Raw genomic sequence first — 12,899 nt, 5'->3', positions numbered from 1 at the left:
CAGGAAATCACTGTATTAGGAATGTGCAATGACTTATATAAATAAAAGCCATTTTTAAAACTGTTTGGGGCTTGTGTTCTAATTATTCCCCCCTTTTTTTTATTTCTGTTCTTGCCTCTGTGTCTGAACGGGCATGTCTGTGCGTTTCTTGGTAACCTCGGGAGCAGACAGAGAACCAGGCACAGTAAGTACCCCGACTTCATGCGCCTGCTGCTCATAAAAACACGTTCCTACCCCCACCCCACGGGGCGCCCCGGCGCCTTTCTGACCATAGAGGCATAGACATGTGTGTCCTACCCTATCTTTCTCAGCAACTTGTTGTTCTTCTTTTTTTTAAAAAAGTAAGTCTGTTCTCTCCCCCACCCCCCATCTTTTGTATAAAACTTTTATCGGATGAGAGGGAGGCAAAGCTGCTTGCTAAGATTACTCACTTGAAAATACACTTTGATCCTTATGTGCCCCATTTAAAAAATATGTTTATCATTGCACTTCGAGTCCAGGTTTACTTCTAATGTAAGAGAGTATTCATTTTTTTCTTAAGTCAGTTCTATAGGCAAGAGGTCATAATCCATATGTGAAATTGATTAGTGTTGTGTTATTTCTACCTAAACCATCATTATCCTCACGAATGCATCTTAGTTGCTAGGTTTCTATATCTAGTTTTCTTTTCATAATCGTCCTTGGAGTGTGAACTTGAACTTTATTTTAGTCCAGAGAACTGAGTCTTTGAGTCATCTCTCAAAACCAAGAAGATTGAGTTCACGGAGCTCTGTGCTTATTGAGTTCATTTTTTCACCAGCCTAAATCTCAGTATATATACTGAGTTTCCTGCATAATTATTATAGAAAACTCATGGTAATGGTTGTATAAAATGGAGAAACCCACTTTGTGTGATGTTTGATCTGCTCACGTATCTGCCAGTTACTTCTGGGGCTGCCTGTCTCTAGAACTCACCTCTCATGTTGTGGAGCAAAGAGGAGAACCTGGCACCTTTTCAGCTAAGATATCCTATCATTTTTGCCCCTTCCCTCCTTCCTTTTTTCTTTCTGAACATGCAGAATTTGGACGATCTTCAATCTAAATATGGTTTAAAAATGGGATACTAAACTTTTAAATCACTCTGATGCTTTCTTATGAGTTTGGGGGAAAGATATGTAATTGTTTTTAAGTTTGAAAAGTTTAGGTTCCCCCCTTCCTCCACCTTCTGTGTAGAATAGTAACAGTTTTTAAAATTTTCTTTGGGATTGAGCTTGGTATACTTTTATGTGTCAGAGTATATGAGGGGAATAGATAACGGTGAAAGGATGAGGTAGCTGGTTTTGAAATTCTTGTTCTGTAAGTTTTCTTTGGAAGCTCAAGGAAGAAAAAAGAGGGGAGAAAAAATTAGAGCTAGAGAATAAAATCACCTACTCTCAAAGTACAGACCTAAGTAAACTGATTTATGGAGGAACTAGCTATTGATTTATGGGAAACTTGTACCCTTAAAGAAGTACAAAATAGTTCTTCAATTTCAGGCAGCTGTGGATTGTTTTTCAGTCCAGTTAGTTTAGTTGTTGGTAAGTCCATGTTGAGTTAGCAGTCAGTGAACTTTCAAGTCCAAATGTGGTAGATACATTGCATAAACCAATCTATAAAATAATATAAAATACATGGTTACTTAATGTGTTATTTGCATGTCTCCTTTTTTACACCAAACTCTTGTCAAGTCTTAATTATAATTTCAACATTTTCAAAAGTATATATACTGAGTTTCCTGCATAATTATTATAGAAAACTCATGGTAATGATTGTATAAAATGGAAAAACTAGACTAATTTGTAACCAAAACATTTAATTCAGTCTGTAGAGAGAAATTAAATTGTTCACTGTCCATATAAGTGGGATTTTGCTGCAGTTATGTAAAATTAACTCTTTTCAAACTTTATGTAAAATTAAATATGAGACTCAGTGGGTAATGAGATGATGTGTACTATTAACACCTAAAATATTATAGTACTTAACTATTTAATAAAGTGGTTTGAATTATGAAGTTGAATTTTACTTGGCCGATAAAGTCAATTGATTTACAGGTGTTTTGTTTAGTTTTTTCACTCCATGAGGGCTTAAGAGCAGTGGCTATCTAGGGCAATGATTTTCACACCTTGTGGTCTCAGAACCTTCACATCCTCAAAGTAATGGATGACCCCAGAGAACTTTTGATTATGTATGTCATATATTTTGAAAAGTCTCTGGGTTAGAAATAAAACAGATTTTTAAATTACTTAAACAGATAAAGAGTTACTTAATTATGTTAAGTAACATTTTTAGTGAAAAATAACTAATTTCCAAAATAAAAAATCAGAGTGGGAAGAGTGGCTTTCTTTTTTTACACATTTGCAAATGTCTTTAACGCCCGGCTTAAAAGAGGGGAGCTGAATTCTTGTCAATTTTTTGCATTCTGTTTGTTGCCATACATTGTTTTGGTTTAAGTATTAAAATCTGCCCACAAAGAGACACCCTTGAGGTCCTTGGACCAAACTCTTGAGAACCTCTGCCATAAATAAGACTAAGGAGTTCTGAGAAATTGTAGGCTGGCATACAGTTTTATTTTTTTCCTGCTCTTCTTTCTATGTTGAACAGACATTTTTTATATCCAGTGCAAAAATCAAGGACTTACAATAGATCCAGAGGGAACTGTTGAGTGTGTATGTATTGTTATCTCTTGAGTCTAAACTATGTCGTTCGCTAGTAGAAGGTTTTATGGTGGGAAAACAAATGAACTATAATGTAACCTGTTTTATGTAAAACCCAGGAAAGAAAAGAGCTAAGAGCAGAGGGCACACGATTTTTAAGTTTCTCATTTCTGAAAGGGGTGAGTGGTAAAACTAGTAACTTAAAGAGAGGTGTAATTTGCTGTTTGGCTATTGATTTTAAAGTAAGATTTGACTACTGTTTTTCTAATTCACAAACCTTTTTTTATTTTAGCATAAGCCTATTTATCAGAGTGCTACTACTGAGCAAACAAATGACCTGACAAAAGCCTTTATTTCTTCAAGAGTAATAAGATTTAGATAATTCAAGTTAATTTAAAGATGAATTGCACCAAGTTCATTTTGGCTGAAGAGAATCTCCTTTAAATTAAGTCTGCTTTGAAAGACCTGGAGTTAGAGAATTGACACGGAGCTGTATGGCTTTTAAGAAAATGTGATAGAATGTTTATTAAAGTACTCATTCATTTAACAAATATTTACCGACCATTTACTATGTGCCAGGCACTGGCTCAAGCACTGCGTATACTTGCTGCCATTTTACAGTGATGGCTTGTGATGTCAGAGTCAGATTATGTGTTGAATGAAAAGCACTGAAATACCTCACTCGTGTGATCATTATTTGGAACATCTAGAAGAGCGAGGAGACTTGAGCGGGCTGTCTGGGAGAGACTCTAGAATGGGACTGTCTGTAAACTTAGGCAGGTTCCTGAGTGGACTTCAGAAGGCCCTTGAATACCGCTAAGATTGTATGTAGAGTACTGTGGGTGAGTGCTCTTATGTAATGCTGGGAAAAGATCATAACTCATTAAATTCTCCAAGGGGGTTCCTGGGTCAGAAACGTCTTAAGCACTTTTCACCTGCTTTAGTTCAGAGTAGTGCATCACTATCATTTTCTTCCTAGGTGGTACTAGTGGTAAATAACCCACTTGTAGGAGACCTAAGAGATCCAGTTCAGTCCCTGGGTCCAGAAGATCTCCTGGAGGAGGGCACGGCATCCCACTCCAGTATCCTTTCCTGAAGAATCCCATGGACAGAGGAACCTGGCAGGCTACAGCCCATGGCGTCACAAAGAGTTGGACATGACGGAAGTGACTTAGCACACATCATTTTCTCAGACGCAGAGCCCAAGGAGGTTGGGTGTTTCGGTTCATGTAGATCGTCTTTCTGACGGACCCCTTTGCCACTCCCGTAACTGATTTCTGCAGTCACCATGTTCACATTTAGAAGTTTTAAATAAGTGATTATGACAACCATCACTTGATGTTAAGGTGGTATCTTTATTTTTTTCTTCTCTAGCTGTTGTCCTTGACTAGTTAATTGGCAGAGGTAGGACCAGATCCTAATTCTGGACCACCCATCCCTTCCCTTTTTCTGAAATGACAGTGTGCGGAATAGAGGGCAAGGAGGGAATAAGCGATGAGGCTTGCCTGTTCACTCTTGGCCTGTTTCTGAAATTTTGTTCTTTTGAATGTCACCTTGTCTCATGGCTTTTTATGACCATGGCAGTGTGTGTGTGGGGGGGGGTGGGGGGGGGAAAGGAGCAGTGATAGAAAGAAGGTAGGTTTTGGACTAAGGCAGACCCAGTGGAATTCTGGCTGCACAGGCAGTGTTCCTCGTGCTTTTGGACCTTCTTGTCTCATCTGTAAAATGGCGATGGTGGCTGTCTGCAGGGTGCGGGTTTAGGACCCACACATGGGAAGTCATCAGCCATACGTTTGCAGGCCTTTAGGAAGGTCCTCCCTGCATCCACCTGCAGGGGAGCCAGACAACAGGAAACGCGTCGTTGGTCGCCCTCGGCATAGCTCCTTGTGGCTTCCTTTCCTTTTCACCCCATGTGGGAGGCTTCTGTGGCGGTGGGGGCCCACTTGACCCAGTGGCTGGTCCTGATGTTCTGTGTGTCCGCATCACGAAACACACCCCAGCCTCTTAGGAACTTGGTCAGTCGAATGATGCTGGCATTCATCAAAGGTAAATGGGGGCTCAGAGGAGGTGTTTTCACCTACACATTGATGACTTGATCTTGGCATATGTCAAGGAAGTGTGTGGAGATAAAGGATAAAACTAAAATGAATTACGTGAAATCTCTATATTTAAGGCACAGTAGGAAATAGGAAACACTTAGATTTTCTGAAGCTGTGGCCTCAGTAGATTTTTCCTTTGGTAGAACTTAAAACTCTGTACTTAAAAAAATCAAATAGATCCTGTGGGGAAACCAGCATCACTGCTGTGAGAAGGTTGAACCCCCAAGGGAAGGAGGACCCTGGCGGTTTCTTGCTTGTTGGGAATGGTGTGTGCCTTGCCAGGTGAGGTGTCTGCTCATCATTTTCAGCATCCCCTCCTTAACATAGTACAGCAAACTGTCTGCATCTTTCCGATGAGGAGAGATGGGTGTAAGTGCCGTTGGATATCAGATACCACAGTCCAGTCCTGACCCATTGCTTTCTAGTTTCAGGACTTTTTTTTTTTTTGGCAGTAGAAGCTTCTCACCAGGGGCTGGCAAATGAAGAGGGGCAGTAGCACCTAAGAGCGCTTTGCAAACATGCTTCTAGAAAAGGTTTGAAATACAGCTTTTGTTGTGACCAAGGTCCTGATTAGGGGAATAAAGGTGTTATGAGGTCACTTAAAGATTATTCTTAAGGAGTTACGTTTCTTTTCAGCTCCATAGTTTTTTATTGAAAACGTTTTGTTTTACCTGGAGAAGGAGGGTGGAAAAGCAAACTGTGGACATAAGAGAGTGACGCGGAAGGCATTTCATGGTTTAGCACTTCTTCCAGCTCAGATGTCACTGGGTGTGTCTCTGTAGCTCTTTTATCTTGGGCATCCTCTCGAGTCACCCATCTGCATCCGACAGTGCTGAGTTCCTAAATGGAGGTGCAGGAACATGTTGGTTTTTAAAAAAAAAATTTTTTTATTGTTTTGTTCTCCCCATATTTTGCCTTCAAATCATGTGAAAAATAGATGTTTACCCTTCACACCTGCTTCACAGCCAATCTTCCAAGACATGTTTCCCACGTTTCCACACATCTCCATTTGCTTCCACTTTTTGCCATTGACAGGTGGGGATTCTGTTAGTTTTATAGGTTAAAAGTGCCTTTGTCACACGGAATGCGTGGATGACCAACTGGACCGCAGCGCAGAGCGCTGCACGGAGTGATGGCTTAATTGGTACCAGGTGTGGGTGAGGCGGCGCACAGATGTGGTGGGGTGTGTCGTCACCTAATTGTTTTAATGTTCACCGGGAAGTTAATTGTCAGCGTAGAGTGTGCTAGCAAATTAGGTTCCCACTGCCTTAGTGTAACTGAGGATAAATGAGGTGTCATGAGTTCCCAATCTGTACCTCTGACACAAACACTTCTCCTGTGAAGAGGAGACTGTTCCCAAGAGGAATCAGCATGGCAGCTAAAGAAATCCATTTGAATAATGTGCATTATTTTCACATTAGGGAAACCTGTCTAGCTTTTGCTGTCTCCATGAGCGGGTTTTCCTTTCACATTTGCTGCTGGTGGCTTCAAGCTTTAGATTTGGTTGGCAAAAGAATTGCTTTGAGGTCTCAGAGTAGATGAAGGAGACGTGAATGCTCTTATAAAGTGTTCTGGCAGCATTAACAGTGTAAATCAGCTCTCTTTCATATATCTGGAGTTTACCTTCCAAAATACCTCAGCATACATGAACAGCCATTCTTGTTAAATTGCCCAAGAAAAGTAAAATTCTTGGAACAAGACTATAAAGACTGTTTATTATTCATATTAAAGCAGCTAAGTCTATGTTGGTCTTGAGTAGGTGAGTGTTCAGAGCATGAAATAGACACATTAAATTTCTAGAATGGTCAGAATAAAGGTAATGCAAAGTCCAAATCTTGACATTTTCTTCTGATTCAACTGAATGCTCTTTGAAATTCTAAAGATTCTTCTATTTAAATTGTAAGTTTTTATAGGAAGGTATGATTTGTTACTTACATGTCTGGATTTTATTTTTACTTTAAGAGACCATGTTGTCCACTTCTACCCACTAGTTCAAATACCACCAACTCGCTAGTTAACTTGGACCCACTCATCTTGAGCAGGGAATGACTCTGGTGTGTTTTCATGCAACATGTTTCACCTATTTGGGAAATTGTGCTCTGACTCTGACTATAGGTTGTAACATTTGAAGGCTTCCTATGCTTTCTGGGTAGCTTTTTTGCTCACTCTTGTTTCTGTTCTTAACCGTCACATCACTGTTAGTGCAAGAAGTGACTCTCGGGAAGTACAGGGTAACCATAGTGAACAATTCACCTGTTATCAGTTCACATGCCTAGTGAGGTTTTAGGTTCTCAGATATTCCAGAGTTTAGAAGGGATGGGTCCCTTCTTGTGGTTCATGCCTTTTCTCTGTTCTTAGACCTCATCTAATCATTTCATGAATAGTCTCTTTATATAGATGGAGAGAAAAGTGTGCCAGTTGGGACAATGGGTCTTTTAGACACTCTGTCTCTGGGCTGAACATTCCAGGGGGACCTTGTTTTCTTTAGAGACTTGTTTCATCTGCCTCTCCCTTTATCATTTTACTTGGCTTTGTTCCCACCAGTCTGTGCATCTTGAAAGGTGCAGAAAATCATCACGGTTTTCAAATTTTAGCTTATTTTGAAAACAGTGTGTTTTCAGATCTTGATTTGCTCAGATTTGTAATATCCCCCATGGGCTGTATGAAACTTCTATTTTTGAGTTCTTCTAGGGAAGACATAAGGTAAATAAGATGATTTTGTTTGGTTCTTAAGAAAAATTTTAAACAAACAAAAACTTATATACAGTCTGGAAATCCCAGCTCTCGGAACATTTGTAGTAGAAGTCTGCCCAGTAATTACAGTGTTTGAAAAATTCTGGCAGATAATTAAATTTTACCAGCTGCAAGGTGAAATAAAACATCAAGTTTCTTGGCTAGAATTAGAGTCTATCAGTCAGTGTGGTAACACTAGTTTTCATGTTGATTAAAAAACTCTGATTCACAATTAAATATTTATTTGGCAAATAAATATTTGAAAAGTGAATTTTACTTGATGAATGCTGTTTGGGAGATAAATACCTTTCAAAATACAGACTCTAGGGGGAGAAGCAGTAAATAGGTATATATGGAACCACTGTTGGCAATAATTGATGGGGCATGAAGCTGGGGCTGTGGATACCTGGGCTTTTGTTGCTCTCTGCTGGGGTGTTTTTCTAGTGTGATTCTTGCGTTATAAATGGCAGGAATCATGAGTGGAAAGCCAGGAATTTGGGATTGTTTTTAGGTCATTTAAAAGTAAGCTGTAAAATGTTTTTGTTTTTTGATATTATGTTCATAATTTTGTTACGGTGGGCATGTACCAAGTAAAGCAACATGGGTCTGTGGTTAGGAAATCCAAGAGAGGATGCATTAGTTGTTATGATATCACATTAGAATTTTAGCCTCACTAGGTTAAAGAGCCAATATGACTTTTAAGTGAGAGGTATTGGGGGGTCAAGTATTTGGGTACAAGTATTCAATGTACATAAACTGAGTTTAAAAAGCACTCTTTTGGGAGTGCAGGCCCTTTGACTTAATGGACAGAAGCTTCTTGACTTCAGGAAAATCACCTCCCCTTCTGGACGTCCCCTACGTAAAACAAGGGGGATAAAGACAATGAATATGTGTTAAGGTTGCTTTAGCCTCATCAGAGGTTTGGTCCTAACTGTCTTCTGTGTTTAGAATGCATGACTTTCTCAGTAACTTGAAGCAACCTCAGTTTTATTCTTTTACAAACAGGCTCTTCTTAAATGTTGATTGAATATTAAATTTTCATGTTAAATATGATTGTCTTCTCTTTCAAATCTAACAAATCAGAATAGAACCCTAAATTTTGAAGGACCCAAAGGATATTCAGTCAGCACACAGGTATAGTCTCTTCATTCTTAAAATGTGTGTAAAATGTCTCAGAACAGCCGTCAGAATGACTATTCTGCTGCTGAGCCCTGAAGAACATAAGACAGTGTGTGAGAACAAAACATAGCCAAGGGAAGAAGACTTAACGTTGTCAGGAGACATCCAGCCCTACGCATGTGGTCACTTGCGGGTTCTGAGGATCAAATGAGGGAATGGTGAAAAGTGAGGGTCACCTAGGCAGTAGTTAAGCAACTCTTGCTGCCAACAGTGAATTGAAGTTCGTTAGGCTGGAACTATTTGCTTAAGTCAAGAACAACAATGAAAGCTGTGTCAGGGCTGGAAGATGTTGGGGACAGTTACAGCAAACAGGGCACATGAGAACCACAAGAAAGGGGTTCGTCATGGGTGGGGTTGCAGCGTGGGCCAGGCGCTCCCTGGCTTCAGACTGTGCTGTCCCAGGCTTCTCCAGCCCACACTCCTTGCTGCCGTGTTTTGAATCAATTTTATACCATCAAAGGTATGATGAGACATTTCATTTTGTAACTTGTCTCAATCTTCCATCTGAATGGAGCCAATTTTCAGATAAGCAGGAGTGCTAATTACCAACCCCATCTAAATTTAGAAGTACTTTCAGAGATTTGCAGAACTCATTCAGATTATAGGCCTCACTTAAGCTGCTCAAACAGGAATGAGAATTTAACTTCTGACTTGGAGGTGCAGAAGCCTCACAGCTCGCCAGGGTCCAGCCAGAGGAATGTTATTGTTTCTAGCAAAAATTGCATTGTTCCTAGAAGGCACGTCATTTACTTTTGTGCTCACAGTCCCACTTGACGTTAGAAAAAAATCGGACCATTGGAAAGCTGTCTTTGAGTAGCTGAGTGGTTTAGGTGCCCAGTGCTAGTCGTAGCAGGAGAGCTGCTCAGGAGCTCCTGGAGAAAGAGACTTTAAAATTGCCAGTGGCCACCGACACTGCTGTGTTACACTGGGCGCATGGGTAGATGTCAGGTTGAGAATGATGCACCCTGGCCCTCGCTGCTTCCGGCCTGAGTCTGGAGGAAGAGGCTTGGGGGCTGATACAATCTAGAACACAGACAAACGTGTTTGGACACTTTCTCCACGTGAGCGCAAGCTGCTGCTCCCCTCCCCAGTGCGTGTGTTAGCCCTTCACAGGAGTTTCGTTAAGTCTCCTGCGTCCTGTCAGGCGTTTGGTCTGGGTCAGAGGGGTTAGTTTTTAGCAGACGCTTGCCAAGGTAATTAGTTCAGGGATCCAGCCAGCTCACCTTTCAGCCCCACGCTGTGCTCGAGACGTTATTCTGAGCTTCTCTATATTGAATTGTGTTGGTTTCTACCACTGCTTTTATGTAAGCCTCCCGGCATTTGTGGAGCTTGAACAGTCATGAATGAAAGCTCAGCTGCTTCAGAGGCAGCCTCTGAAGTGGGCAGAGGGGCTTCAGCATGCCTTTTGATTTCCTCCTGAGTATGGTTGAGCTGAGAATGTTCCCATGGTGGGGTCCCCAGTTTTCACAGGGCACAGAAGGGGGGCCGTTTGAGAGCAAGCCACCTGGCTAATTTCCTTGGCCTGGTTAGGACGGGGGCCTAAAATGGACCTTTATTTAAAGATTTGCTCCTGGTACTTATTGCATTAGAGGTGGTCTTACTTCAAGTTTTCCCCAAGCCCCTTTGTATTTTAATTTGCAGCCTAGAAAGGTAGCATCTCTGTTTGTTAGCCCCGGACTGAGTTCTCCAGCATCTTTCAGAAATTGGAGTTATCTGGGCTTTGAGAAAGGAAGTTTTTGCACAGCCAGTTCAGCATTCTTAAAGGCAGTAACACATCACTGAACAAATTGCCCTCTTGCATATGCTAATCCCACACTTAAAAGAACTCATTGTAACATGTTCTGATGCTTCAGCCCAAGGGGAGATGGGAACTGAAGGGATGTCAGATCATGTCATGTGACCCTCAAATATCTAAAATGCCTGTTTTCTTTGGGTCAGCAGTTCATAGTCAGCACATGTGAAGGAAAGTATCCTGTGTGGTTTGTGGAAAAGATTAGTCCTTGTTCCTGCTTTTGTGTGTGGGAGCTGGCCTTGCTGTTGAAGATTCACTGGCTGGAATTCCTGCTTTGGGTCTTAAATTTCAGTGCTCTTGGCAAGGAACACCAAATCTTATTTTCAACAATAAATTAAAAGAATTCAAAAGAGTTCCTTCATTGTGACTGTGGAAAATGTGATTTGCCTTTTAGGAAAGCATGCTGTTAATCCCACCCGCTCTCTTTGTGCCTTTTTAGAAAGGCCCACATTGACTCTTACAGTGACAGAATATGTCTAATAGAGTGATCTCAGGTTTTGCTCATAGACCATTCATATTCCAGACCAGGGAGTCTCAGTGGGAAAGAATAAAAACACATCCACATATAAACAGCAGGCTCCCATTTCTCTAAGAACAGACAGAACAGAGGAGCATTTTAAGTGAGTAGGGCCAGAAGGATCCATGAGGCTTTGGATGGCTTGATTGCATAGTCAGGGTCTCCCTTTTAAGTGCTTAAATCTCTATAAATGTTTGCCATCTACGTCTTCAGATGAGACGAATTAAATGGAATGAAAGGCTGTGTAGGTATCACCTTTCCAAATCGGCTGTCACATCCAGGTTGGGTTTTCATATGTACAAAGAGACTTGGGAAGAAGTCTTTGATTAATTTTTTTTTTTTTTTTTTGGTCTTGCAGAGTAATTCCCTCTTGGTCCCAGACAGTCTAAGAGGCACAGATAAACGCAGAAATGGACCTGAGTTTTCTAATGACATCAAAAAAAGAAAAGTGGACGATAAGGACTCCAGCCACTATGTAAGTAAATAAAGGGCTTGAAATAGTATTTTGTTTGTCTTCTTGCTCACCTTCTAAGTGAGTCTACAAAAGACTCTAAGATCTTACTGATAATTTCACATACCTTAAAATAATGTATCAAGAGGATAGATTCTTCCATTGTAGGATATTATTTCCCTCTCGAGCTGTAAATTATGTATCTTCTAGGCTTGGATATTAAATTTTGGGCTTTCTACTGCAGTTATTCCTAAGAGGGGATACAGAAATGTAGGACTGGCTTCATGGTGTGTGGTCTGAGCCAGCTGCACTGGCCCTGCTCTTAAAAGGAACCTGTCTCAGCCTTAGTTTCATCCTCTGTTCTCCACCATCTTTAAGTGCTCAATTTTTGAGCCAGGGCCTGTGTTTTAATTTTGTCCCAGGCCTTGCAAAATTTCATAACCTGTTGTGCTGAAATAATGAGGATAAGAATTTGGTGTCATCAGCTGGCTTTTTGGATGCCATTGTGGTAATAGATTCAGGTCCATATTAGATCTTAAGTCAGAGTCTGTCCTCTGCTACAGCAAGTGGTGCAATGATAGAAGTCCGTGGTAAAAATGGAAGGAACATTGGGGGCATCTTGTTCAAACCCTACAGATGAGACCACACAGCTCGATGTGAGGACTCCTGATTCAGATCAGGCTAAAACCACATTCGTGAGGCGAGCACACCAAGCCAAATGGCCGTTGACTGTCGTCTCGGGTCATAAACATTGCATCTGACCGATGCCCTGTCATTTCCTGGTGTGTTCGTGAGTTTCTGTTTCGGGATGGACACATTCTCAGAAGCAGTGAGAGTGAATTAAGCCACTCCCGGATGCCCCGGGAGGAGAACGTGTCCACCTCCAGCTGGCTCCCGTGCAGAGCTTTCCACGCTGGACCTCTGTCTCCTGCTAGCTGGCACGAGCTGAGGGCTAATAGAGCATTTAGACACTGGTAACAGTTCATGAGCAGCACCTCGGCGTAGTGGCAGCCACTGAATCCTCCGTGTGGCTTGTTTCACTTAACTCTCAACGCCACCCTGGTTATTTGGTGCCATCCCTCCACCTCACAGATAAAGGAACTGAGGCCCAGAGCTCTTAAGTGATTGGCCCAAGGTCAGAATTAGTAAGCGGAGCCTGGAGACAATCTGACTCCGGCATCCATGCTCTTGGTAACCATGCTAGGATTCACAAAGCAAGAGCCTAGGATTGGATGTTTTGCCACAGAATATCGGTACCTACTTTGTACCATAATAATACTCTTAAGAACCCGAATTGTTGATCTCCCCACCCCAGCCCAAGCCTTTTTAGCATGTATTTGCCCAGAACTTGTGTTGCACACAGATACTTTTATATATGACATTGTTCGTCAGCCATGACATACCGAAATTTGCACACTTGCCGATGATACAATTCCAAGTTGCTCTGTGCAAGGCT

The 12,899-nt window shown here is 41.3% G+C and overlaps 1 protein-coding gene across 10 annotated transcripts in view; it reads left to right on the top strand.

The window, feature by feature from the left end:
• Positions 1–12,899, top strand: part of LOC136148301 (transducin-like enhancer protein 1) — a 92,255-nt gene that overhangs the window by 48,633 nt on the left and 30,723 nt on the right. For 8 of the 10 annotated variants that reach the window (XM_065907811.1, XM_065907804.1, XM_065907810.1 and 5 more), the window contains exons 8-9: positions 168–184; positions 11,351–11,467. In XM_065907811.1, coding sequence (XP_065763883.1) covers positions 168–184; positions 11,351–11,467 — 134 coding nt within the window. The remainder of the gene's footprint in view (positions 1–167; positions 185–11,350; positions 11,468–12,899) is intronic. The other 2 variants (XM_065907809.1, XM_065907808.1) reach the window with 1 other exon arrangement.

This window comes from Muntiacus reevesi, chromosome 17, assembly GCF_963930625.1.
Source record: "Muntiacus reevesi chromosome 17, mMunRee1.1, whole genome shotgun sequence".
Lineage (NCBI taxonomy): Eukaryota > Metazoa > Chordata > Mammalia > Artiodactyla > Cervidae > Muntiacus > Muntiacus reevesi.
This window is presented reverse-complemented; position numbering and strand designations above follow the sequence as displayed.